General features: G+C 38.7%; 1 protein-coding gene across 6 annotated transcripts; it reads right to left on the bottom strand.

Annotated features, from left to right (window-relative positions):
- On the bottom strand, positions 1-27,846 carry GPR180 (G protein-coupled receptor 180). 6 transcript variants are annotated; one of them, XR_008464926.1, is made up of 11 exons: positions 27,677-27,846; positions 25,101-25,259; positions 20,492-20,686; positions 16,868-17,048; positions 16,613-16,662; positions 13,121-13,324; positions 12,845-13,002; positions 6,207-6,398; positions 5,769-5,846; positions 3,851-4,081; positions 1-1,951 (listed from the first exon to the last, which is right to left on the bottom strand). XR_008464926.1 is itself a non-coding variant. In XM_054192040.1 (10 exons), exons 1-10 carry the CDS (start codon positions 27,810-27,812, stop codon positions 3,923-3,925), a joined length of 1,512 nt encoding a protein of 503 aa, XP_054048015.1. In that variant the 5' UTR covers positions 27,813-27,846; the 3' UTR covers positions 1-3,922. The 6 variants fall into 6 exon arrangements, 5 of the variants coding, with proteins under 5 accessions (XP_054048015.1, XP_054048031.1, XP_054048040.1 ...); XM_054192040.1 differs by having other exon boundaries at positions 1-4,081; XM_054192056.1 differs by lacking the exon at positions 27,677-27,846 and adding an exon at positions 27,162-27,650 and having other exon boundaries at positions 1-4,081.
- Between the last annotated feature and the right edge of the window lie 31 nt (positions 27,847-27,877).

Below are 27,877 nucleotides of genomic sequence, written 5' to 3'. Positions count from 1 at the left end.
TTAATACTTTCTCTTTTAATGTTTGACATTTGCAAGGATCACCTGCTCTTTGTACAGTGCATAGTCACACAAAAAAAGAGTTAAAAGGTACAGGGTAACATCAGCTTTGGCCAGCCAAATAAAGATTTATTGTATCAACTAGAGGCATAACATCGCACGGATTAAACTAGAGCCAAATCAAATAAAATATTCTTCCAGTTCTGCAGAGGATCGAGATGCAAACAAAAAGATTTTGATACTTCCATGGCTCTCCATTGGCACAGGAACCAGAAAGGAATATTCATTAGATCTGACTATATGTTTGTCTTGTGTGGGAGGTCTTAGTATAGTAATATGTATTAGAAACTTGATATTTTTCCAATCAAGCCTTTCCACTTGCATTTACATATATTTAATTGTAAATATTCGTTTTCCTACCTGAAGCACTTTAAATAAATGTACAATAAACACATTCTACACAGAAGGGGAGCAAAGAGCTTTGGGGACTCGTGACCAGCCCTAGAACTGCTCCAGCCTCCCCCTCGCTGATCGGGAACAACGCAAAATGATCCCTCCTCACAGCTTGTGGGGGGGTCTCGTAGACCCAGTGGGTGATCTCACCTTTATTTCTCCGCAACCGCAATCCCCCCCCCCCCCGACCGACAAATCATAATTGACACAAACTGGCGTGTGCGCCAGTAGAAAAGGTGACAGCTACCAAGGAGATGCCCTCTCACACACAGAAATGGATTTCAGTTTGCAGTCGAGTCAATATACACGTATCTTTTCCGAGCACCGAAACGTGTGGGTAATAGAATGAGTATACGCTGTAACTAGAGCTTTATTTAAAACAGAATCTCTCAAGCGAGATGTCATCAGTTGACCTCAACTGAACAGTGCTGGTCACCACGGCCAACAGTGGCAGCGCTGCCTCTGGAGGAACATGCCTCAGCCCCTCACAGCGGCCGGGAGCTGCCGTAGCTCTACCCAAGAATTCCCCGGGGAGGCGGCAGCTTTCAGCGGGCACAAACCCGCACCACTCACATATGGGGGCTACAGGCACACCTACCGAAGGTGTGCTCTTGTCTGCTGCGGTCACCTCATGCATAGCCAACGTAGGGTGCGTTATGGGTTCCTCAGACCTATGCAACAGCCCCAGTTTGTAACAGAAAACTTCCTTTTTTCTTTTGTGACAGGAAGCACGTTTTAGTAAAAGAAGTTTTCCAGTGAGGATGCACTGATTGAAGACAACTGAAAGAAGGCTGGAAGCTACTCTTTCAAGATGAGGTTATGAAACCAGATTGATAAAATGGGTTTACTGTGTGAACAAGCATGAAAAAAGCAAGGTCTTATCAGCTGGTCTCTCAGAAGATGTAAGTTAGGAGGCGGAGATAGGCTTTCCCATACTCAAACCACTCTTCAGGCATGATCCAGAGGCAGTAAGCTTCAAGCTAGAGTACAGGTTAAGTATGAAGCTTTGCAAATTAGTCATACTTGAAGACTCCCCCCAAAGATATCCTGTACCAAATTAACTGACGTCTTGAATATTACTGCAGTCATACTGACCTACTGTTACAGTATGCATTCATGATTTAGTAACAAAAAAATTGCTGAGTGTTGGTTATGAGAGATACTAATAGTCCTGGGCAGAAACACATGTCCTTTGTACCGCTTACCATGAGAAAGTGATACTTAATTGCTACAGTTACATTAACAGCAAATTAAAGATTTTATTTTCAAATTGTTGGATTCAATGCCAAACTTAGGGAGGATAGAGTTACCTGTTGATTTATGGGGCAAACCGGAAAAGATTAAGAGACGACATCTTATGCTTCATATTCATACTCAGATTAACTATGAATTAATTTTATGAATTGTCGTAGGGTACATTTATAAGGTGAAATTAAGATACCGTTTACCTTAATACTGGCCGACTGAAGTCAGAAGGACTACAGGAATTCAGAAAATACTTCTGGAGCAGAAAACAAATAGAGTGCCTCTTCTGAAAGTCACATACAGGTATTTCTGCATAGATTAAAACTTTTATCATGATGGATCATAAACTGTAAAGTAGTTCTTGCGTCTACCAGAAACTTCTATTTTATGTGTGAATTTCGTGTCTTGTACATGAGGACTGATAGAACTCTTCTACTGCATTATTGGAGACTTATCAAAAACAGGATGCTTTTTTCTTGAGAAGATGAAAAGTACAGAGATAAGCAGGGAAATAAAGACTGAAGTTTTAACCAATAATATTTTTGTGTGGTTATCAGAGGAATGTAATAATTAATCTTTTAATCATTCTGAAGATTGTGTGAAATCATAATATCTCATCTTTTCCAGCCTCAACCTGCCATTCTTGATCTGAATTACAAACAATAAGAAAGGAGATGATTTAATGAGCAACTTTGTCATGTTGCCATTTTGCCTTAGTGAAAGGCAAATGTCTAGTTTTGCCTCTAAACTAAAACGTAATAGACTTATGTTTCAACTATGCTCACAACTGAGGCAAACATGAAGAGAAAAGTTAGGGCTATTTTAAAGCTAGAACCCCAGTGTCTTCATATTTTCATGGAGACATAATTAAATACACACTGTTAAGAAGAAACACACGTTCATTTACTAGAAAACAGAATCCATGTTGTGGAGAAACACACACATATGAAAGGAAGCCTAAAATTTGACAAACACTAAACTAAATCCAAAAAGAACTATTTCAGTCACAATGGCAATAGGTTATGTTGTTATTATGAATGAAAAAAATGTCAGCATGATTTAATCACACTCAATAAATAGGCACTTCAACAAAGTATATATTTACACTGGCTTTCTGAATGCTAGGGCATCACAAAGTAGTATGGCTTTATTACAATGGATGGAAGATGGCAACTACTTAGAACCCAGTGCCAACATGGATTATAACAAATCCAGTGAGTATTTTGTTTTTCAATTATTCATAGAAAATTTAATCCTGATTAAGTATCCTTGGGCAGGAATTCATGGGTAGTTGATGACTGAAACCAACATTTATTTGAAATGCTTCTGTTAATTTAATCTGTGTATATGGCTTAATTATGATTGAATCCTCAATGTAACAGAAATGAATTATATCAGGATTAAAATTCTAGTACCACATCACCCATTCCATTTTCTTTGCCTTTTTTTTTTCTTTAAAAAATGCAAGCCTGCTGTTTTAATTACCTTTATGTTGCTATGTATTCTAAGCCTCAAATACTGTTTAGACCTTCATTACTGGATGAAATTTTGTTACATTTATTTAAAAAAAAAAAAAAAGGCAGATATAAACCCTATTTTCATTCCCATTAGAATTTTAACCAGTATGAATATTAGTTGCAAAAAAGGCTTTTCTTTTACAGTAATAATAAAGGAAAGTTTCTCTCAGTCAGCTGTGAACATTTTACATGTGTTTTCTAGAGGACTCTTCTTTTATTTCCCCTTCTTTTATACTTACACATAAAATGCATTTTCTCTAAAGCATGAAAATAAAAGAACTTGTATTCAACGTTACGCATCACACCAATTTCACAACTGGCCTATTTCAGACTTGTTTGAGCTTGTAGATGTTTTAAGAACTGCATTTTATAAGACCTTCAAACCTAGTATTGATACAAAGTAAGGACATTTTTTTGTGTCTGCGAATGGGAGAGAAAAGATTCGTTGTACTTTCCTGTGATACAGCTCAGCACCACATGCCAGACATACAGAATATTTATAAAATTATTCAAATTATGGATTTTTCCACCCCACAATGCTTTTAACAGATTAATCTAGGGAGTTTGTCAGACCAAAGGTCTGTGAAGTGCTCTGATATTATCATTCAGTTTTACAGTGAAACCAACGTATCACATACCTGTGACAAAAATACCTGTATATTTAAGTCATTATTGCACATTCATTACATAATTTATTCTTCCTAAACATCTCAGAAGTGATGTCGATTTTTATGTCCAGAGGATACTGTTAGTGGCAATGTCACTGATGACAGTGAAGATACTTCCCAATATAGACTATGAGATAGAAAGAGTCTGTAGAGGATAACCATGGAGATGCACTGACAGAGGATAACACCTATGGTAATAATCTAGAGACAAAAAAAGAGAGAAAAGGAAAAAGTAAAAAAAAAAAAATAAAATCACCAAACAAACCACAATAAATTTCTATCAGCATACTGTGTAAGTGCTTGAGGTTTAACTTCAAACCTTTTAACATGCTGCAGTTACAGAAGATTTGAACATGAATCTCTAGTCCAGGATTCAGACTCTCACACCTGGGTGTTTTTAAATCAGTAGATAGCCCTGGGCAAGTCAAAGAACCCTTCTGGCAGTCTCTGTTCTGGGGAATTTCAGACTTGCAATTCACCACCCATGCAGTTTCACAAGCAGAGGTGATGTTTAGATATTCTATTCTTACAACAAACAGAGTGGAAAAAAAAGAAGCTTGGAAACACTTTGCACTAGCACAATCATGGAGCTGTGAGGATAGTGATTTATCAGTCTCATTTAGCCAGACCTCTTTGCAGTGCAAGTCTCTTCATCTGTAAAAGTTGTGTAAGGCAGTATTTATCAAAGGCATAATGGTAACCACTGTTTCCAAGAAAACGAAAGTCTAAGTTTATGTACAAAGGGTCTTTTAAAATACATGCTTTTCTTAAATAACTATGGTATTTATTGATCATACGTTTCTTCATTGTATTGAAGTGTATTTAAATAAGGAAACAGCTAAATTATCATGTCAGAACTGCAGCTGCACACGATGGTTAAGCTTCCTCAAATGTAAGAGCACAGCAGCTGTACTCTCCCTTCAGTAAGCTCGAAATCTCAAAATATTGCAAAAATTTCCTTTACTGATCCTACTGCTAGAGATTGTCCTCCTGCCCTGATGATGTTTTCATCAAGCAACAACAACAAAGTCTCGTCACTTCATTAGTAGCTCTAGAGGAGTCTTTTTTTTTCTCCCTAGATTTTTTTTTTTAAATAATCAAATGCAGTATTTCATTTACTATGTATTTTTAGTGGAACCTTTTTCTTCCCCTTACATAGCCTCTACACAAATAAAAGCTCAATTTCTGAAAATATTTGCATAGAAATGCACAGATGGTTATAACCATAAAGAAAAGAGGCAAACTCTACCCTGGAATGAGGTAGTCAATCACCTGAGCACAGTAGTGCACTTTATCTGAACATGGCAGGCTCCACACACTAGTTCTCTAGTTCCCAATATGTTTAAGCAACCGAGAAACCCTGTGAGTCCACCTTTGTTTTTAACTATTTAGAGCTTACAAACCAAACTACATATTTAGAAATATTTCTTAATCTAAAAAGTACAGTTCAGCTACAGGTTCCCTGACCTATTTAACCACATAAAGCTTTTAAAGGACGAAAACTGAAAAGCAAACAACAACACAAAAAAAATCCACTGGTTTATCTTTCTACTAGCTTTGTTAAATGAATCCCCAAGGTGGTTTTAATTAAAAAGCAAACGAGCAAACAATAAAACAAAACACCCCCTCCACATTTTCCTTTGACTTTACAATCTCCCCCTATCCCTCCCTTAACCTAGAAATGATTACCCTTAGATGATTCAAGCCCTGTATGCCTTTGTAAAATATGACTCACATTAGCATCAATGAGAGCTGTGTGACTAAGACTTTTCAAGTTGCTTTGGGGTCATAAGATTAACAGCCTAAGAGCATGAGTTTGCTAACAAACACTGAATATGAAGAACAACTACTATTCAAATTCCATCTCTTTTATCTTGCCTGTACATACCTTTTCTCTTTGATATTCTCTGAATAATATAGCAATGGTTGCAAGACATGGGTGGCACAAAAACCAGAGAATGCAGGCCTAAAAGAGAAGATGAGTATAAGTTATAAAATGACTACATGCCAGCTTAGAAGAAAGAGATGACAGTTAGAGGAACTGCATTTACATTTCTCTCTATTTTATGAGCCCATTGTTTAATTTTCAATCAACAGAACGAAAACCACACAATGAAAGGTGGGATTTCTGTTTAAAAAAAGCTCTATATACTCCTTGTCAAATTAAAATGACTACTCAGAGTATGATGACAGGGTGCAATTTAATCAAATCAGACAGTTAAACATTAACTTTCTTATGGAGGAAGAGAGTTTAGTGCTTCAGTCAACTGCACGCCACAATTATATTTACAGCAGAAGGGATCAGTTTCCCTGATGTAACCCATACTTTGGCAAAGGTGATATAGAACTCCCTTTTCAGCGTGCTTCTCTCCACCGTGATGATCTGGTAAAGACCAGCAGCCAGTGACAAAGCTAGGCAAACTCTGAGGCCAATAAGCAGTCCGCTTGCTAAACCATGGTGTGAATGGTAGCTGTGGTGATTTGTATCTTCAAACTGTTCCCAAATTAACAAAAAGCTCTGGAGAAAGAACACAAACAGCAAAGTACATTTAGAGTAAACAAGGTTACACTAAACCTCAATTAATCTTCCCATCACAGATTACATTATCCGCACAACTGGTCATGCTCCGTTCTGCTTGCTGGAGACTGCCATGTTACACAAAAAAACCCGAACCCGAGCTGCTTTTTGTCACCACCTATTACTCCAAGCGTAACTGGCAGGAGCAGAGTCTCACTTCTTGCGCTCTATAACTTTTAGAAAGTTTTACAAGTTAAAGTTTCCTCTAATTTGGATAGAAGGAATGTGGCACCTTGGCATAAGATCCAAAATAATCATCTAGTTAAACAGTCGGCCTACTAAGCAGGAAGCCCACTGAAATGATTCCATAGAGCTACAGGGAGGTGTCTCCTTCCACTTGGGATCCACAACCTGTAAAGCTTGTTTCAAAGGCAGGCGACTACGCCTTTTCTTTCAAAATCCTAACAGGATTCACTTTTCTTTTCAAAGATGGGGAAGTAAGAGGGTGGTGCTGCTGCCCCTTTTATACAATAGCCTAAAGGCTCAAGCATTCACCCAGGTTGAACTTGGATCTCCCACAATTCCCTTCTTTGCCTAAAGGATATCCAACTCGCATCTCCCACCTCCTTGGAGAGTGCCCCAACTGCCAGGCTATAGGCTGTTCTTGGGTGGGCCACTCTCCACCCCTTCTATTGAAGCTGTGCCATTGTGGAGAAAAGAATTCAACACCAGCTAGGTCAGAAACTGCGAGCGAGCCTGACTCTGCAAGCAACCGTCTCAGAAACCTCCTAGGGTCTTGGAAAGGGAGCATCACAGGTTCTAAATGCCGTCCCAACATCTGGACAAACGCTCTAGCCAACAGATAACTGCATGAAGATAGCAATCCTCCTTAAATCTCAGCACTGTACACATCTGCTGCAGAATCCAATTTTGTAGGAGCACTGTGAGAAAGAATATTGATAAATTCTCTAAGGAAAAACAGATTAAAGAAGTGCCTAGTTTCTGAATCTTAGTTGAGTACAAGGCAGACGTCTACATGTTGCATAAAAAATGGGTCTTGCTGAAGAATACCTTTTTAAGACTTTGGGAATGTTAACGTTATAAATTAGAATACCCATAAAGTTTAGACTCTCCCAGCATCTTGTAGCAGCTGAATGGCATTTTAAGAACTTAATATACACTGGAATCCAGTCCACCTACTGCATGAATCTAACTTGCACTTAGGTTTCAGATGCCTAATGAAGCAGGCTTTCTGAAGAAAGGTAGGCAAATTTGATTTATGTGAGTGATGTAGCTCTGAAGGCCTTCAGAAGCAGACACTGTATGCCTCAATTTAGAAACCTAAATTAGTCAGATTCCTTTCTGAACACATTCAAAGGCTCACTACACTAACTACATAAAGACAAAAAGCTTACTGACATTAACTTTTAAAAAAAAAAAAAGTGCAATCCACCTGTCCCTTCCAAAGGTGGCTGTCCTTGAGTCTCATCAGTCAGGACAGGATAATTTTTACTTAGAATATCCTCAGAGAGTACTCATACGCTTTTCCCCTCCCTTACCGAGGCAATGACATGGCAAGCATGACTGCTGTCGTTTCAGCCACTCCTCAACTACCTGGGTGGAAAATGGAAGGATGGGAGAGGGACAGACATGAAGGATGAACGTCTTGAACACCACTGATTACTAGTAAACAATCTGACCATCAGGCTTCAATGTTCCCACCATAACACTCTGAATAACTTCAAGCAAACATCTTCAAATGATCAAATTACTTGACTGAGAACTCTGTCAAGGAGTAAGACTGAAATAAGACTAAATGGCTCCTGAAACCCTGAGATACCACACAATGTTTGATAAAGTTGTGTCTACAGCACTAGTTTTGGCATGAAATTGATGAATTCCTATCACAGAAGTTATTTCAGTCCAGGTAGAACATGCTCAGGCAACAAACAAGGCTTCTACCAGTTACAGAATCACCACAGTCTTGTACACAGCATTTTCCCTTGTGATATTTAAATACCTTGGCTACTCCCAGGTGTAACTTCCCTGGACTGGACATACACTGTCTGAGAAAATAAAAAAACCCAACCACCCCCTATGTATAGAATCTTCCTGACTAAAGCATATGTCTGGGGGGAAGAAATACAGGCTGATGGAGATGGAACTGTGATACTGTTTTACCAAGAAACTTTAGGTAGATCCCAGGGATGGCTTAAACTTAAAAAAACAGAGCTCATAAGGGTTTGGATTTTCCTTTAACCTACAACAATAGCAACAGCAGTGAAGGAAGCCACTTTCATGAGAAGATGACAAAGAGCTGGAATAAAGGAATCATGAGAACAAAGTCCAAATCCCTATGGGAAAACAGCGTCTGACAGCAGGGTATGCTCTGGACCAGCCCTTTAAAGAGTGTAAACAACACAGGAATCAGTTGATCAAAGACTGTGTGTAGTGACAGCAATGTAAGATCACAGAAGTTCATCTTCCTTCAGTTTCATTAGATTATTACAAAATAAGCAGAAGGCAGAGGCATTAGAGGCAGAGATGGAACCGTCAGTGCAACACACTGGAAGCTTGGACAGGGTGAACGTGTGTCGTTGGTCTTACTATGAGCCGGAACTGTTCTCACTCACCAGAGAAAAGCAGGATCCTATAAAAGAGAAATCTGTGCCATGGAGAGTTTCTAGGTTACTATGCATTAGGCAATCTGTTCTCAATGAAGGAAGAGCTTTCATAGACAAGCATGATCTTGAAGACAAGATCTTTTTGGCTGGCTATGCCTGAGAAATTAAGGTCAATAAACCCTGAAGTTCCTCACCTTGACTACAGAAAGGCACATATCAGCTCACCTAGCAGCAATATCAGGAACAAGCTGAAAAAACATCCAGACACCAACCTGCTGAAATGGGTATCAGAGACATTTTTCTTGTTGACAGTGAGCAGAACTATGAGCTCTGAGAAGAAAATGCGGGGAAATTCTAATTGTTATCCAGAACAACTCTGCTTAGGCTGTAGACAAAAGAACTGGATGAGCTAGGCAGCTGAAGAGCTGATTCACCCTAGCTATATTCCTTCTTTCTGAAGTAAAGAAGAATGACCACCTCCTTGTTTACATAACACACTGCTCAAAATGCCTGACTTCATCTGCACATGCTTCCGACCTATCTTGGTTCATGGTGGAACCACAGAATGGTAAAGGTTGGAAGGAACCTCTGATGATCATCTAGTTCAACCCCGCTGCCAAAGCAGGTTCACCTAGAGCAGGCTGGACAGGAATGCATCCAGGCAGGTTTTGAATATCTCCAGAGAAGGAGACTGCAGCCGTACTGGACATGAACCACTGTCCAGTACCGGCCTTCCTCTTCAAATGCTAGAAGAATGTTTGCCACGGACATCGTCCTGATGTTCCAGATATACAAGCTGAACCTCCACATCCATATAATGAAGAACCAGACACTCTTATTTTTTCACATGAGGGAACAATTATGGTAGAACCCATCCTCCCCTTCACTTTGCCAACACTGACTTTATGGCAAGCCAAGATAACATATCAGTCTCCAGTAAACGCAGGTTCTCATTTCTGAGAGGCACGGGGAAGGCGGAAGCAAAAGGGAAATTAAAAGTAGCAGCAAGGCAAAGTGGATTAACTAGCTGTTTATAACCGTATATAGTACTTGGATATCTGATATCATGCAATGCCAGTACAGTAAAAAATGGTTTTAGATCCAAGGTCAGAGGTATAGCTCATTCTGAGCACACCTTTGGGGCGTACCTACCCCTGTGAAGCATGATGTCTAATGCAGTAAGATTCTATGTCATTTTGGTCACATTCACAGTGGTCAGCTATCTTTTTAGAATCATTGCTTCCACTCTGATCAGCCCTGAAAGCTGAAACTCCTCAGGTCTATGTGATGGGAAAGGCCTGCCATCAAGAAAGTTTTGAACAAGGTTTGTGTGTCAGCAGCAGAGAGTGTAATCTTTAATGAATGGAGAGTGGCCTGGGAATCTTTTGTTCTGAGGCTGAAATAGAGAACAAGTTAAGGCAAACGGAGATGCCGAATGGCAGACTTGTCCCTCCTTTGAGATGCTACCTCTTTGCAGCCGCAAAGACCACAAAAGATTTGCTGACTAGGAGGTTGTATCCACCCTACACTGATGGTAACCTGTAAACACAGCCTGGGAAATCACTGCTGTTTCTGAAAGAACAAAAAGAAAGAATCCACAGCATCAGTACAAAGAGGAGAAAAACCCCTGAAAATTTGCTGAGTAATTTGAACTAGTAGCAGGCAAACAGGGTCAGACAGTTTGCCAGTCAAAACTGCAGTTAAGTTGAAGAACAACATGTTTTCCCAGACTGTCCACTTGCTTGACTTCCCTGAAGATGAGGGGAGGACAGGAAATGTAGAACGTCAATAAAACTAACATGGTTCAATCTTCATCTGCTGCGTTAGGGCATTAGGGTAATGCATGTGGTCTCCTGCACCCTTCACACCAAGTTCTCAGAACATCTCTAATTATCCACGTAACTCCGTCCAATCTATGGCACGGGAGGAAACTAGCTCTCCCATAAGAATCTCTGGGAAAGAGCAGGACAGAAAGGAAGTTATTCTAGGTTTTTAATCATTAAAAATGCTCATTAATTGCCCTATTACTGCAGGTCTAAGATCCACATCAATCTAGACAGACCAGTGAACAACAGACTAATGCAGAGAATGAAGAACCTTTGATAGAAATGATGCATTCTGGATCCTGCTCCCCTGAGCTCAACATCCGCATTCTGTATTAAGAAGAAGAAACATGGCAGAAGGTGTATCTCCTATGTACTGAACCATGAGATGAAAAACATCTTCTCCAGAAGGGACAAGGATACTCTTGGTGTCAGGGAACTTTTTCTGGAGACAGCAGACCCTGAGATGGGGACCCTGAGACCACCCAGGCAATGACATACTCTGATACCCATATTCTGTTCCTATAAGACTGCTGCCAAACCTGACATTCCCAATGGTACCAGGAGGAGAGATGTGGTAGAATTGTGCCTTCATGGTGAAAAGTAAGACGGCCAACTTTGTGTCAATGCCTCAGTGGCGCTCAAAGAGCCAACACAAATATGTAATGGACCAGTACGGGAGGAAGCAGCAGATATGTATGGTACCTGCCCCAATTTTTACCACAAGTAACAACCAAAAAAAAAAGAAAAAAAGAAGCTGATGATACTGAGTGTCCTTTCTACTTATAGTAAAAAGGAAACAAACAAACAACTTTCCAGTCTCAAGTGACAGAGTATTAACACACCCATATGTATGTACAAGTGGAAAGGTATGAATAAAATTAAATACTTTTAGAAGTTGTCTTTACTACCAGCATGTAAAATTTCTGGTTCTAGATGGGTGTCAAAGTAAGGTGGAATGAACCTGTCTTTAAATTTCAACAGTCCCATTGACCTTAATAGCCTTTGGTTTATATTCTTAATTAGCAAGAAATGTCAGCTCCCAGCTACTCTTAATGTTTTAGCAGTCCACTTATTTAGTTTGGAAGCAGCACTAATTACAGATACTACTCAAACGGCACAAAATTTTCACTATAATCTCTTCCTCATTACTGTCTCCAGTTTCTCCCTGTTCTTCTCTTTCTCAATGGCTTTCAGACTCTCTTGTCTTTATGTTGTGATTTAAAAAAATTTGTTTACAAAAGGCACCGCCAGGGTTGGATGATCTCCATTACAATTTACTTTTAAGGTATGGGTTTACTTGACTTTCTAATTTATACTAATGGAAAATATTTGAATGAAATTATGTGTCAGACCATTTGTATATTTGCAAGACCAATCCTGCACATGAACCTTTTAAGAATTCCCTTATATTGATTGAAAAGACCATTAGATATCCTATTTGAGTGGTTTTAAGAGGAGCACACTGAGGATTTAAATTTTTTTTGGCGACAGAAAGAATTTCTCACAGCGGTTTTTCTTGTCTTTCCTCTCATGCTGCTTGTTGTCACCCCCCACAATGTAGTTCACAACCCCTCAGTGGTAGTGTTTACAACTATTTATAGTACCACATTATAAATCAGATCAGTAAAATGACTGTGCTGAAATCTCTCTTCCCCGCCCCCCCCCCCCCCCCCCCAATCTAGATCATTCCACTGATCTGGTTTACAGTATAATGCTACGAACAATTGGCACAACCAGGAGTTTGGAAAACTGTGGGAACTTCTTAAGTGGTTTTACTGCTGAACAAAAACATACTGTGGAGCTACACCTTAAATTGTTAAAGTAAAGAGAAGGTGTTGTTACCTATTAGACATACTAGGTGCACATTATGCTGTGGGTTTTTTTCCAGTCTTGATACTCCCTCCCTCATAAAATATTGAAATTAGTTGGTTCATGGTTCTGTCATACTTAATAGCAGCTGTATATTTCAGTATAAGAATGAATATAAAATACAAACCTGTGTAACAACAACTACTACAGCAATGCCAGTAGATGTTGGAGTGGAATCCCACTGAAGAGGTCTGCCCTGAGATTTCTTCATTCTGCCTATCGTCCAACCCATACACAGACTCAACAATAAATACAACATTTGTATCTGTGAGATTATGTCACACACTATTGAAAATAAAAGAAAAAGAAGTAGAGTCACAATAAAAATAGTTTTTTCTAAAGCAAAAATATATATTTCTATATACCCACAAATGAAGGATGGACATTCACACCTTTGTATCACCTTTAGTCATAATTTTGATGACAGTTTGACTAGCTGAGGCTGCTTTGCCACAAAATCTGGATATTTTGGGTAGTTTCCAGTGACCAAACAGATCACTATCAGCTTTCCTGTAGTTATGCTGCAGTTCTGCAACAACACGGGCACAGCGCCACATCCTTCCAAATCCCACTCTTGTGTCAAAGAAGTCTGGGCTCAGGAGCCTGTCTGCATAAATAGATTTACAAATGCTAAAGAACTAAAATCATATATATGTTAATCACACTGCAAATATGAAACACGATGAAATGAACTCCTTTCTTTGCTCTGACAAACTTTTGTTCAAAAAGCAGATAGTTGCATTGTACTTTAAATTAACTGCACTTTGTCTTAAGGATGCAGTAGCTTGCAACAGAAAGCACAAATATTTAGGACAAATTCCACTCTCAGATACTTAAAGGGGAAAATATAATTAATAACCCTAACACGAACTTCATCTGGAGCAAAAACTTGTCTGTATTTCATTTTATTAAATGCAAACTACCTTTGCCTCATTTTACTATGTCCATTTTTTTCCTCTGTTTGGGAACAATTAACACATACTCCATAAAGTTAACATTCTTAATCAGCATCTCAAACGTGTGTTTGAAGCTGTATCTGAATAAAGAAAACTTCAAGCTGGAATATATTAAAGCCTTTACTTGTTAGCCTTGCTGAAGTACTACTGACAGGAGAAAGAACTGAAGATTTATTTCTGGGTGATTGCTAGCTTTAGACATGGTAAGTTTTTGACTGAAATTTATTGAGCAATTTTTAAGTTAGTGTTTGGATTTGAGAGTAAACTGGCTCATTGTACGTACAAGAGATGTACAAGAAAGATTGATTCGTATATTATGTAAATTGCAAATTTAGTTCAGAAACTAGAGATCGGGCACTACACGCAACAATACTTTCTTTTTCACTTGATTAATCTTTTAGTTCAATTAAACCTGTTCCTTATTTGTAATTTTCACTTACACTATCAGGTACAAGAAAAATATTTCTGTGTCACAAAAGCAAACTTTTAGTTTTATACAACTGGACTGTATTATAAAAGATAAATGCACTTCCACGTTTACTAAAAATATTGGCACAGAAAACGTTGCCACCGTACAGAGATCAATATGCACGCAAGGGAAGCATGTCAAATGAAGATCAGCTATAATATTTCCCTGACACTCAGTAATATTAGCAAAATATGGATATAAACCAGACTTCAACATGTTATTCCTGGGATATATTGGTATTCTCACAGTTTATATGCTTAAATGCTTCTAAATGTATTCAGACACCTTTGCTGTTTAAGAAATGTCAAGAGCTTTTAGTAAACACAAACTTCCTTATTCTGTAATAAAATGAACTGGCACTGATCTTGGGCAAAATGACCTTGGAATTATTTTACAGTGCTAGCTATGGAGACATAGTACTTACTAGAAAAAACTGTTACACAAACCTAAGGCACGCCAAACCAGTATCACAACTGCAAGCTAGAGAAATGACTGAACAAATCTGGATGTTCTAGAGAACATTTTATTTTCTGTCACTCCTTAAGATAGCTTGCCCTGTAACTTTTAGCCAGACATCATCTCTCAATCACATCCTGGATATAGATATTGCTCTGCTTCAGTGTGGCAACAATTCAAGTGGGTTCCCCGACAAAATGGCATAAGACAAAACTTCAGTACCAGCTTTAATCTTTGACATCTCATATACTGTGCCAGAAAGTAAGGAGGTTGAGAGAAATTTCTAAAATTACAATAATCCCACAACATCCAGGGTCAGTGTAAAGTCACATGCTACTGAGCTGATACTTTATTTGTCTGATTTCATCACAATTAAAAAATTTTATGGCTGTTCAACAGCCATAGTAATATTATTTGACTTTTCAAATTCTGGTTTTACCAAAAGGTAAAAAGATCACTATTTGTGATACTTTTGAGTGAAGCATCACAGATTTGTGTGCTTCATGCAATTAACTTAGGCGAAAAATTATACTGAGGGTCAGGTCTTTATTCATGGTAAAGGCTAAATGGTGGTGGGAAAAGAATAATTGTGTGGGATAGTATCTGAACAGGTTTCTAGAAAGAAATTCTCGCCCCATGGCAGTCAACAGAAATTTTACCATTTACTTTTAGCTTGGATTTCTGTTCTGATATAGGTAAAATGGTAGCACATTCCATCTTCAAACTATAGTAATTGCTATCAGCCATTCTTCAGAATTGTAACTGACACTGAAGCTTTCCACATTTCTATTACTTGTGCTCTTTTATTGTTTTGGGAACCACAAACCTTTAAAACAGTAGAAAGGACAACCCTCTGAGCTGAATTTCTTAAATTCAGTTATTGATTAAAAAATACTATTTTATTATTCTTAATACACTTTGCTTTAAGCAAATAAAAGTCGACTCTTCGCTACAATACATATACAAAAAAAATATCTAATAAGCAGCAATTCTCTCTGAAGTTCTGTCTGGGTAGTTAACACTGGGGTTTTTTTATAGGGAAGGAGTTATGACTACCTCCATATTCTCTATTTAATTTCACTTCAGGAGATGAGTTGGAAAGTTTAATAATACAGTTGCTGGAGAGGCTGCAAGGAGCTGCTAGCTCAAATGGTTAAAACAAGAGGCAATTACTGTGGTGCCAAGTGCCATCAAGAGGCTGTTAATTCCAACTGCAAGCTTCTAAACGAACTCTAGGACAGGAAATATTTTTTTTATATAGGCTGTTACTCTCCAATGCTATTTCACTGCCACAGTATCACTTCTTTGGGGTGCTTCATCAAGCCAATCAAAATGCAATATATTTGCTTAGAAAGAACACCCCAGTGCTTCAAATATAAACTACAGGAAAAAAAACACACCAAACAACATGTAACCCTGAAGAATCCAGCAAGAGTAAATCAGGGCATTTTGGGAAGGGATTTTAAAGAAATTCAGTTCCAGTAAGAACTCAGAATATCTGTTTAGAGTGGAGAAAAATGCTTTGTTAACATCAATTCTTTACATAAGCATTTTTTTTGCATCATTCTAATCATATCACCTGCTGTAACACATTTAACTGTTTAATTATAATCAATGTTAAATTTGCTAGTGAAATGACACACTCCATAAAACGTTAAGCTTCCTAAAAAGCTTTGCTACTCTAAATCATGCAAACTCTGCAAAACTCTTCAATGTACTGAAACATTTATTCATGTGACAGGCATGTATTTAAGTGTTTGTACGAAGGAATCTTCAGACCAGAAAATCCTTTAAAAAATCCAAAACAGTATCACAATTGTATAACTTCAAATGCAGTTATTGTAAACATCCAGAATAAAATCTGTTTTTCAGAAGAGCAACTTTTACTATTTTATATTCAAAAATCCAATGGTATGGTTGAAATTCATAATACAGTCCAACAAAAGCACTTGCTAATCTATTCTACAGATTCATGTATAGCGATACATAAGAAACAGTAGACAAGCATACTCACATTCTGCCAGACTTCCCATAAAAGGTGCTCCTATTCCATCTTTAGAATAACTGATAAAAGAATAAAAAGATGGTATTTTTAAGTGAGTGAGTCTTAGATGTGTGTTTTCTCTAAATGTACATTTAGGCAATGATGTGGTTCTAAAAAGTCAATCCTATGTTTTGTCATAATCAACACAGAAAAGATCACATACCGATCTTTATAACACAATGTTCTTCAAGTCTTAAGACTGAAAGCAAAAATAAGCAAAGATACCTTGAGAAATGCAGGTAGTTGGCAAAAGCTGAACCAGCCTGCAACAGTAATGCAATTGTCAACACCTTTAACACAGTATGCATAGGTCCACGCTTCTTAATAGTTTGCCATAAGGACTGTGCATATATGCAAGCAGTTACGAAGTACGCTAGGACAAGCAGGAAAAAGAATTCATGTAATCCTGTGAAAAAAAGAAATACAGCTTAGTTTTTTTATAAAGAAACGTTGCTACCAGCAGTAAATAACTAAAACAAAATATGTTTTTTTTATAAGCACTAGGAAATACTTAGTACCTGTCACCCAAAAGTGGTAGTACAGATAAAATTAGTAAATTCTAGCCTATTTTATCCAAGAAACTCAGTGAATTCTTTCAGAGAGCTGATTATTATTTGATCTGACAAAATATTTTTTATTCAATGATACCATTTCTGAGCGTAGGAGAGGTTCTGTTCAAATACACAAAGCTTTGTAGCAATTACTGAAATAGTATAAAGTGGCATACAGTTTCATGATAAACAGAATATAATTGTACCAATTTGATCAGACAGAAACATTTATTAAAGAACTCATTTTTAGCTCTTTTTTTTGCTTCAATTTTTAAAGGCACAATCTGAGAGGAGAGAAACCTAGCACAGACTTCTGTTGAACCTGTTTCACCACTGGGTGTCACTGTTCCTCTACACAAAGCCGTTAACTCCAAGAACCACAGTTAACCAAGACAGAAAACTTTATAAAGAAAAACAGCACAAAGAACAATACTAAGTTCATAGAGTGGATTTTTTTTGCACCAATCTGAAAAAATGCCCAGAGTTTCTGATACGATTTACAAAACAGAATTGCTCTAATTTTCAGTCTGGCAGTAGTCTGGTAAAATGCTTTCCTAACGACCTGGATCCTGGAAATCTTTTCTATTGTCCAGAAGCTTTGGAACCCATCATATGAGCACATAAAGGGTCGAAGCCAGCAAGCTATAAGCAAAAGTGGGTAAACAGACGTTTCTCACAGAAAACTTATGTTTTCCTTCTCCAGCCTTCCTTGAAAGCAAGTGGTGCCCACAGAATCAGATTCTGAGCAAAGTTTTGACTCCAGCAGCGAAACAACTCTGCTAAAAACTTCCAAACAGCTCCAACCAAAGATTAAAAACAGAGCAATTATACACATTTCAGTATCTAAGTTGAAAAACGTTTGAACTGGATGCGTTCTGAACAGTTCCTAATACAGTAACTTCTATGGCTAAAATTAATCACTTCGGACGTACATACAGTGAAATGCGAGAAAGAGCATAAGGTAATAAAGACTCATAAAACAAAAACTTCAGGTCCACTCTGTTTCTCTTGTATACCTATACAAAAGCATGATTTGTGAATGACAAAAATATGCATTTTAGATCAATCTCTTACTCTTTCTTTCACTCTTTATCTTTCCGCTTCAAAAGACACCCACCGAAGTTGGCAAGGATTCCATAGGTAAGTTATTTCTCACCATGATGAATGGATACACATGGAAAACTCTTCAGGAAAATGAACTAGCTTTTAATAAACACTAAACATTTAGGATAGAAAGTTCCTTCCAACAAAAGACAGATTGTGGATGATTGGCTTGAGACCAAGAGGACTGAAGAGAAATTTGCACTGAAATATAACTACAAAAATCAGAGTAACTTTCAACCTGTCTTTTTAAAGTTTCCTGATTTTCAAGTAACCTAGAGTTAACAGAGAAAATAAAACATAAGTACCTTAATTTGAAATACCTAACTTCAAAGATCTTCAAAATGCTGTCTACCTGGTCAGCTGCCTTTAGAAATCCCAGATTCTACTGGTATTATGTCTTATGTAAAAAAATCCTACCACATAAAGTGATAAGAGATTACTTGCCAGGGATCAGAAGCCAGGCCTCCTCCCCTCTCAAGGCAAACATCTTAATCACAAGGTTAGAGTGTCAAGTTCTTTCCTGTACTTTCCTTATAGTTAATTTAATTTTGATATCTCCTGTGTCAGGCCACAACTTTAGCAACTAAAGTGAAGGATGACCTAACCAGAACCATTTGCAACTACATCGCTTGTAGTCACCTCAAAGAGAAAACCAAGGAATGAAGCTGGATCTTCTCTCTGATACCCTAATGTTCTATGCACGCCTCTGTGGAAAAATGACAAGCATTGTTCCCTAAAGATGTATTTAAAAAAAAAGAAAAAAAAAAGAGCTAGAGAGATATGAAATCATCTTCAGTTCATTGAAAGTAGACACCAGCATGTAACTTCAGGATTCATGGCAGTGATGCAAGTTTTAAATCTGAATGAACAGAGGTATTCCTGTGCAACTGTGGAAGACATGCCATGTGCAGCTCACCCTGTTTCTTATTAGATCTAAATATATGCATCCAACACATTTACACACCTCCATACTCAACACGCAAGCTGTTCAGAGTTCTGCTTCAAAGTGCTCAAAGTCTTCCTACAAAAGAAATATAGAGCTGAGATGCCTCTCTAGGAGGTCTGTACACCACTTTTAAGGGCCACATGATGTCTTGTAGTTGCTTTGCCCCTTGATTTAGCAAAAGAATGCTACTACTGCTTTTTGAGAATAAAAATAAGTTAACCTAGAATTCACCTCTGGATACAAAATTCACCAAATAAAAACTGACAATCAAGTTTGTAGACTAAAAAGCAAAGTTAAGAAGTTGAAGAGACAGGTAAGTCAACTGATAAGCCTTGAAAAATGGATGATTAACAGTGCTACTTTCTTACATCTGGTAAATATTTCAGTGAATATTTTCTTCCCTTCAAAAAGGCAGCTGGCCTTGTTCCCTCTATAACTTCTTGAGACCAAGAATGACAGCATGGCATATGATTCCGAGCACAGTGATTAGGCTCACTCTGCGTAGGCAGGTAGGTTAAATCTGTGTATGAAGGCAGACTAAGCCTATTGGGCTCTTCCCTAGGTCAGTGATAACGCTGATGAGGCCTCCCAGAGCAGGGAAGCTAAGCACTGCAATGAAGCATACATTAGGTTGGTTTGGATTGTCCAAAGCATACAATTTTACCTGGGCGCTTCTTTAGCGACTGTCTTGAATCATTTCTAGAAGTTTTTCTTTGCATGTTTAAAGATTTAAAATTGCATTTCTTAAATAAAATAAAATTAGGACTAACAAATATCTAATCTGTGGTCTACAACTAAGGTACTTAAGAAAGACCTAAACATTGAACTAAAATTGTACTGGCAAAATGTTTTATCATGCATGTACTCCTGTTCCACAGAACCAAGCTTTTCACAGCTAAGGAACTTTATGAATTCATTAAAATCAGAGATTAAATTCACATTCAAGTGGAAGCTTACAATTTCAACATGGGGAAAATACCTATCAGCAAAGATATTAACACTAACTTTCCTTATGCATCTATACTTCCAGTTAGGCAAGTTTTGGAAAATCAGTCTAGAGAAAGGGAAGGATTTTTCAGTAATGCCAGAAAATGAATTAAAGTTTACTCTCCGTGAAAAAGTAGAATATGAAATATAAGAGAGACTGCTATCTATTCCCCGTACTTTTCCAAGCATAGCAAGTACAGATTTGTTTGGGTGATCAGAGCCTTAACTTACAAATCCAATTTTAAGAAAAAAAAATCTTACCAGATTCCCCTGCGCTAAAGTGATCTAATGGATTCCCTTCTGCATCTGGGTTTAGTAAGACCATTTCAAACTGAATATCCTCGGATTCAGAATAATTCTCCTCGCAGGTAAACTTGTCTACATAAAACACATACCATGTTTCCGGATAAGGAATCTGTGAGACTGTCAGATTTTGCTCTGTGTGGTTCACAGTCACTTTGGAAGAAAACAAACACAAACATGATTAAGTACTTGATTAGTTCGTTTTTAGACAAGTCATCTTTGAATGAAGATAAAATTTAAATCCACAACATCATATACAGGTTATAAACTACATACAGTACAAAGCAGTCTTTGGTTTGAAAGCCAGCCATAACATCAGAGACCAGACTTCCAACTTGATCTTTTGTTTCAAATAGGTGCAGGCAAGGGTTAGTGAGGATATGTCGCACATTCCACCTCTCAGCTTTTAGGTTTGCTGGGAGGGCTCCCTTCTGATAGAAGCCAGCAACTGCAAACTGTGTCTCCCATGCTTAGCACATTTCCATCCTCTAATACAGTATTGACAGAACTAGCTATTCTGTATTAGCCAACAGATACTTCTGCAGTATGAAAAATACCTTTGTGAAATTTATTCCACTCTATTTTCAAAGATATTTAGAGTACCAAACAGCCACATGCGAGCTTGGTAAACAGTATTCATACTTTGAAGGTACAATTTAGCATATTTTATTACATCTTCCCCAAACTGTAATAGACTGAATTTCAATTGACAGCTATGGGCTTAGACCATCATCCAATGAAACTGCATATTTCAAATCAGATTACGTTTAAAATCAACTATGTAAGAGACTGATGTTTCTTCTGCTCGCTGATCTTACCACTATTTTTCCTAAACATAACTGTTAACCAAGCACAATCTCTCCAAAATAAACATTTGCTGTGGCTCTACATGTTTGGGTGAAACTGCAAGAATTCTAAGTACTGTTACACTGATGACTGAACTAGAGTGCTAATCAGCTCAACCATAAATGGAAGCCATCTGTAGATGGCATCTGTAGAAGAAATAACAATATAACGACTGGACTGTAGATTAATTCACCTTAATAGTTTAAGATGACAATGGTTAAGGATGAGGAAAGACAAAAAATTCATAAAAAAATAACCTACAAAACAAGGTATTTCTGGGTTTTATGCAAAGGCCTTTCTAAATGAAAAAGCTGCAAACATACATATTAAATCCTTAGCAAGCTCATTATCCCTAAATATTTTGCAGACAAAATTTAGAACTGATTTCTAACTTGAAGTCTACCTGTGAAAAACATTTATGTAATTTAAATAAACTCATCTCAACTTAAAGAAGTTATTTTCTGTTCTCCAAAGGCATGAACTGATCAACATTAGGATCCAGGAAGAAATATATGACATGCATCTTTGCAGCAATTTTCATGAAGTACAAATTCGGACAACACATGAACCAGAAAAGTGCTCTAACACAGGCAATTTGTCTTGTGCAGCTAATGTTAAGTGTGTATTCCGCTCTGGAGCTACGTATCTTATCAATCAAATATACAAAGTGAAACAGCTCCCTTAAAAAAAACCCCAAGATTTTTAAAACACACTTCTAGGATTTCATATGGTGCTTAATCAAACGAAAAACAAACTGCAGCTGACAGGGGTGGCTTGACTCTCCATCGCAACTCTCAGCTGAGTTCTGATACAGCGTCATTTGCACCAAGACTACGGATCACACAAAGTATGTTTCATCAGTTTTCCATCAAATCTACAAGCTAACTCACAAGAAATGAAGTAAGATAAAATAGAAATGTAATTGATTTTGCCCAAGATCAGCAAACAGATCCAACTCACCCTGTAGTCATACGATTCCTAAACACAGTAGAAAACAGCGAGTACAGTGCTGGGACAGACAGGAGTGACGGACCAACTGCTAGTCATTTCAGCAGCACTGCATGTTCAGCTCAGATCAAGTGTAAGGGAACTACATCCTTAGAAGTGACATCTGTATAAGATTTCATTATGACAATGTTCCAGGAGATCAACTTGTTACTCTAGGGATTCTGTCTACACAGAAATTTATTTTAAAAAGAAGCTGTATTCACTTAAGATATATTTGAACAAAGTCTCTCATCTTAATTTAATTTCTTAAAGGAAAATTTATGCTTTAAGTAGGCTTTATAATATTACGATCAATAAATGGTGCAAAAATTATTACTTCAGTATGTTTGTCTTCCAGTTACGTAATTGAATGTTTCAGTGTTTTACTGTTCTTTTAAATTTAAATTTATATGGATACTCGAGTTAAGCTTTATCCTGATTAGCTCATCTTTGATACTGTATTAAAAATTTTCTAACATGTTTCATACATCAATGCGTGACAGGTTTGTGCTATCATGACAATGAAAATATTTTATATTTTTGTTTTCTTGTCTTAGAAAAATGTCATTTCCATGGAATTGGAGAACAGGAGTCTCCTAAGGAATGAGAAATCTTCCTCCATAAACAAGACAACAAGTTAACCTGTATGTTCTGTACCGGTATAATTATCAGCTCAAATATTAAAAACATTTGAATGGGAGATTCAGTGAGGAATACAAAATTACAAAATTAAAAGGTGAAAGAACTTTAAATGATAAATAAAGCAGCATAACCCAGATTACCTGGACCTGAGCAAAGCCTTTGACACTGTCCCACATGACATCCTGGTCTCCAAGCTGATAAAATATGGCTTTGATGGACTGACAATTCAGTGGATAAAGAACTGGCTTGATGGCCGCACCCAAAGAGTGTCTGTCAATGGGTCCATGTCCAAGTGGAGGCCAGTGACAAATGGAGTCCCTCAAGGATCAGTACTGGGACCACTCTTGTTTAACATCTTCGTCAGTGACATGGACAGTGGCATAGAGTGCACCCTCAGCAAGTTTGCCGATGACCCCAAGCTGTGTGGGGTGGCTGACACGATGGAGGGAAGGGATGCCATCCAGAGGGACCTTGACAGGCTGGAGAGGCAGGCCCATGCCAACCTCATGAAGTTCAACAAGACCAAGTGCATGGTCCTCCATCTGGGTCGGGGCAATCCCAAGCACCAATATAGGCTGGGCAGTGACTGGCTTGAGAGCAGCCCTGAAGAAAAGGACTTGGGGGTGCGGGTGGACGAGAGGCTCAACATGAGCTGTCAGTGTGCACTAGCAGCCCAGAAAGCCAATCGTATCCTGGGCTGCATCAGGAGAAGCGTGGCCAGCAGGTTGAGGGAGGTGATTCTCCCCCTCTACTTCACTTTCGTGAGACCCCACCTGGAGTACTGCGTCCAGTTCTGGAGCCCCTACGACAAGAGAGATATGGACGTGCTGGAACGTGTCCAGAGAAGGCCCAAAAGGATGATGAGAGGGCTGGAGCACCCCTCCTATGAGGACAGACTGAGAGAGTTGGGGTTGTTCAGCCTGGAGAAAAGAAGGCTCCAAGGAGATCTTATAGTGGCCTACCAGTATCTTAAGGGGGCCTACAAGAAAGCTGGTGAGGGACTTCTTAGGATATCGGGTAATGGTAGGACTAGAGGGAATGGATTAAAACTAGAGATGGGACGATTCAAACTGGACGTTAGGAAGAAGTTCTTCACCATGAGGGTGGTGAGACTCTGGAACAGGTTGCCCAGAGAGGTGGTGGAAGCCCCATCCCTGGAAGTTTTTAAGGCCAGGCTGGAGGGGGCTCTGAGCAACCTGATCTAATGGGAGATGTCCCTGCCCATGGCAGGGGGTTGGAACTAGATGACCTTTAAGGTCCCTTCCAACCCTAACAATTCTATGATTCTAATTTTTGCAGATGACCTTACAGATCCATGGGAAAGCTAATGATTATGAGGTTGTGAAAGACAAAAAAAAAGAAGAAAAAAAGAACAGAGAAAAAAGGTTTTCAGGTACAAAATTACCCTTTTACTGTGTACTTTGTCTACATACTCCCACCCTACAAGCATTCACTTCAGAAGTTTAGAGGTAACTGCAGCAGGCTGCATCAGTTTGCCTCTAATTTTTTTTCATTCCACTGCAGTAAAAGTCACATTCAAACTATACATTTGACTGTCTCAAACATTTACATTTTCTAATTTCTTCAGTTTCATCTTACTATGGTATTCTTTGTAAATTCTTTCACATACTTAACATATTTTTCTATGGAAAAGTTTGAGCTAAAAAAAAAAAAAGAAAAAAAGAGATTTTTACTCCAAGCAAAGTTAAAGAAAATCTCTGTACTGAATGAGTAAATGAAGACTTCAGCCAAACACGTATCCTTTCTGAGTTGTGTACAAGTGAGAGCACGAGACTAGAACTAGTCATAAAGTTTGGCTGTTTGCATTAAAGTCATTATTTGTCAAGGATTGATCATTTTCCAGCAGTATACTAAATCATAACTCACAAAGTCTTCTGAAGCAATGCAAACAAAGCAATTACATTTCCTTGTAATCATTTTTAATTACAGAAGGCCAAAGTCCTGCTTTTACTTAAATTGATGCAAAGTCCAAATTCACTGAAATAAATATTCTAAATATACAGATAACTTAGCAGGGTTCTAAATACACAGATAACTTAATTTGTAAGGAAAAAAAAAAGTAGCAACTCACTTGTCAGTTGAGCTTTAGAGAACTTCTCTGTACAGCTGTGATCTTCGATACTGTTCTGCAGCTTCTGCCATTCCTGTGCTTGGAACAGGTGAAGTCTAGCTTCTTTTGTCACAGCTACCGCTACGTTCTTGATTCTGACACACAGAACAGCATGGTCACCTTGATATTTAAAAAATAAAATCAACTACTCTGCCTTGATGTCAGTTACAAACAAAACGCTAGCATGGCATAGATTTTTTTTTTTTGTAAGTAGCAGCACTAAAGCTTCAGTTTATTTCTTAAACTTTTACCACTACTTTCCATAAAACTCTTTACACTCTTTCATCTTTATGCAAAGTCATACGCAACTTACTAACACAACACTGCATGCAGGATTCTCTATGATGGTACCTAAACAGACCTCTACCATAACCCAAATGTTAACACTAACCTTCCCTACTACAAACAGCCTTCCTTCCTCCTCTTTTTTTTTTTTTTAAACAGGCTTCCAGATAGTCTGTTGTTCCTTCCTACCACTCCAAATTTTATTTTTTCAAGTTCCAGTAAAGACAGTGTCTCAATCAGTCTTAATAGCTGGTTCCAAGTCTAGTATTATACAATCTAGCATTATATAATCTTTGTAGCACACTTAGGAGCATCATAGGGTAGCTCTTGGGTCTAATACCAGAACTTATGTAAACTGACATTCATGTTGTAGACTGGTAAGAGCCAAAATACTTAGTTATAGATGACAATTGTCAAGTTGATACAAAGAAAAACAAACTTCAAAAGTGTTCTTTAATGTGTCAGTCTACCTATAGGCTGTCTATTGACATAGAGAAATATTTTAGTCATTTTAGAACCAGCTCATTTGACACAATTTATCTTGTTTGGGAAATTCTACAATCCTCAAACTTATTTTGATAAATTCTTTCATTATATATTGCCATAGACTTCTTTAAAGTAACTAAAAGACAGGATTTAACACAAAAGAAAAATCAGTGAGTACTGCAAAAGTACAAATTCATCCAAATTTTAGCAAGCTTTGTGTGTTTTTTAAACTGTCAGAGCAATTTTCTTTCCCACCTAACCTAGGCACCAGCTGGATGTGAGTCAACACACTACTACCAGCTTCAAATAACGCTTTGCCAGGAAGGTTTTCCTGCTCAGAGATAGCTGCCAGACAGCAGTCCTGCAATAAAACCTCAAAAAAGGTGATCTTCTGATCTGTAAAATATTATATGGACTACAGTTTACGTAAGTTGCTAATACAAGATTTTGAAAAATTAACAGAAGGTTCTAAAAAAAGCCCACATAGCTTCACTAAGACCCAAAATACATATCCTTGTGGGTATACATGTAGAAAGATGACTACTTCTAAGGAAATATGCAATAACTTATAGAATAAATTATATCGGAACCCCTAAACCACTCATCTTGAATCTTAATGTTCTTTTCTCAGATTTAATCAGTGCATTTTTTTTTCCTTTATATCTATTTAGATCACTTCTACAATTATCTTCTAGGACAGTGATAATTAACTGCTTTCAAGTCACTCCCCAAGCTATCCCCACCCTATCTATCATCTCTCATTCAGCACTGGAAGGTCACATTCCAACTCTTCTTATGTCACATTTTCCTTCATCCCATTAGATTTATTTTTTTTCTTGCAAACATTTTTGTTTTCCTCTCACACTACTCCTCCAGTCTGGGAGGACGCCCTGCGTAAGCCTTATCTTCGTGGTTGTCTTTCAAAGCATTCCGCAGAACTCTTCTGCCATGAAGCTAACTGAGAAAAAAAATAGCCTAAGCTACTGAAATGCTGAGCTTACAGGAAAAGCATGCTGACCAGCACAGCCTTGTTGTATATGGCATTCACCATGCTTGCATATAACTCTTTTTGCAAAGTAAAACTTCTGTAGCAAAGAGAGTCATTTCCAACCTGTATTTCTGCAGTGGCCACTCTAATAGGATTCCACCTCATTGCTAGGCCTCTTAACTAACAGTTCAGGAATTATTACTAACAAGGAGTTAATAACACAGGAAAGAAAAGCCATTGGGAATAATAAGGTGAGAATTTACACTCTGATGCACGGTGACACTGAAAACACCCAGTGATGTGAAACAGACAGGTGCAATGTTAACCATCGTTCTCATTCGGTGGAGTTCCAGGAGGGAAGGAGAGATGCGGGTGAGAGTTAAGATGCCTCTGCTGTCCCAGACACCCCCGCCACGTCAGGCAGTGGGACACGAAGGGAGGCACAGCGCCGAGAGCCCACAACAGCGCTCTGACAAATTCCGACGCCCATCATGCCGTTACCAGCTCCTCTTCCCACCGCCGTGCTTCACCCCCGCCTCGCTCCGGCAGGGTCCCGCGTCTGGACGAGCTTCCCACCGCCCACCCCAGCTCCTCACCCACAGAGGATCAGCCTTGTCGCACGTCCCCAGCGGGGGCAGAAGAGCTGCCGGGCTGCCCCCGCTGCTCCCCTCAGGCCGCCCTAACGGCTCGCTCCCCTCACCCCCGCGCTGCTCTGAGGCGCCCTAACGGCGGAGCGGGCCGGCCGGCGCGGCCTTTCCCTTTCCCCTCGGGCACCCACCGTGGAACTGGAACCGCGCCACGGGCCGCCAGGGCTCCAGCCGGGCGGCAGCGCTGCCGAAGCCGCCCCGCAGCGTCTTGCCGCCGGCGCCCCCCCAGCCAGCGGCGCAGAGCAGCCACAGCAACCGCCACCTCATCCTCCGCACCCCGCCGCCGGCGACCGCCGTTCACTGCCGCCCGCCCCCCCCGCCCGTACCGCAAC

Source organism: Rissa tridactyla, chromosome 1 (assembly GCF_028500815.1).
Source record: "Rissa tridactyla isolate bRisTri1 chromosome 1, bRisTri1.patW.cur.20221130, whole genome shotgun sequence".
Taxonomy (NCBI): Eukaryota; Metazoa; Chordata; class Aves; order Charadriiformes; family Laridae; genus Rissa; species Rissa tridactyla.
Note: the sequence above shows the minus strand (reverse complement) of the source record. Positions and strands in the feature narration are given on the sequence as shown.

Excerpts from the sequence above, each read along its gene's own strand:
- GPR180 (XM_054192040.1), bottom strand. The coding sequence starts at position 27,812 with ATGAGGTGGCGGTTGCTGTGGCTGCTCTGCGCCGCTGGCTGGGGGGGC. Across the intron at positions 5,847-6,206 it reads TCTATATCACCTTTGCCAAA|GCCTGCATTCTCTGGTTTTT; the intron begins GTATGGGTTACA and ends CTTCTCTTTTAG. Across the intron at positions 4,082-5,768 it reads GAGAATATCAAAGAGAAAAG|ATTATTACCATAGGTGTTAT; the intron begins GTATGTACAGGC and ends TTTTGTCTCTAG.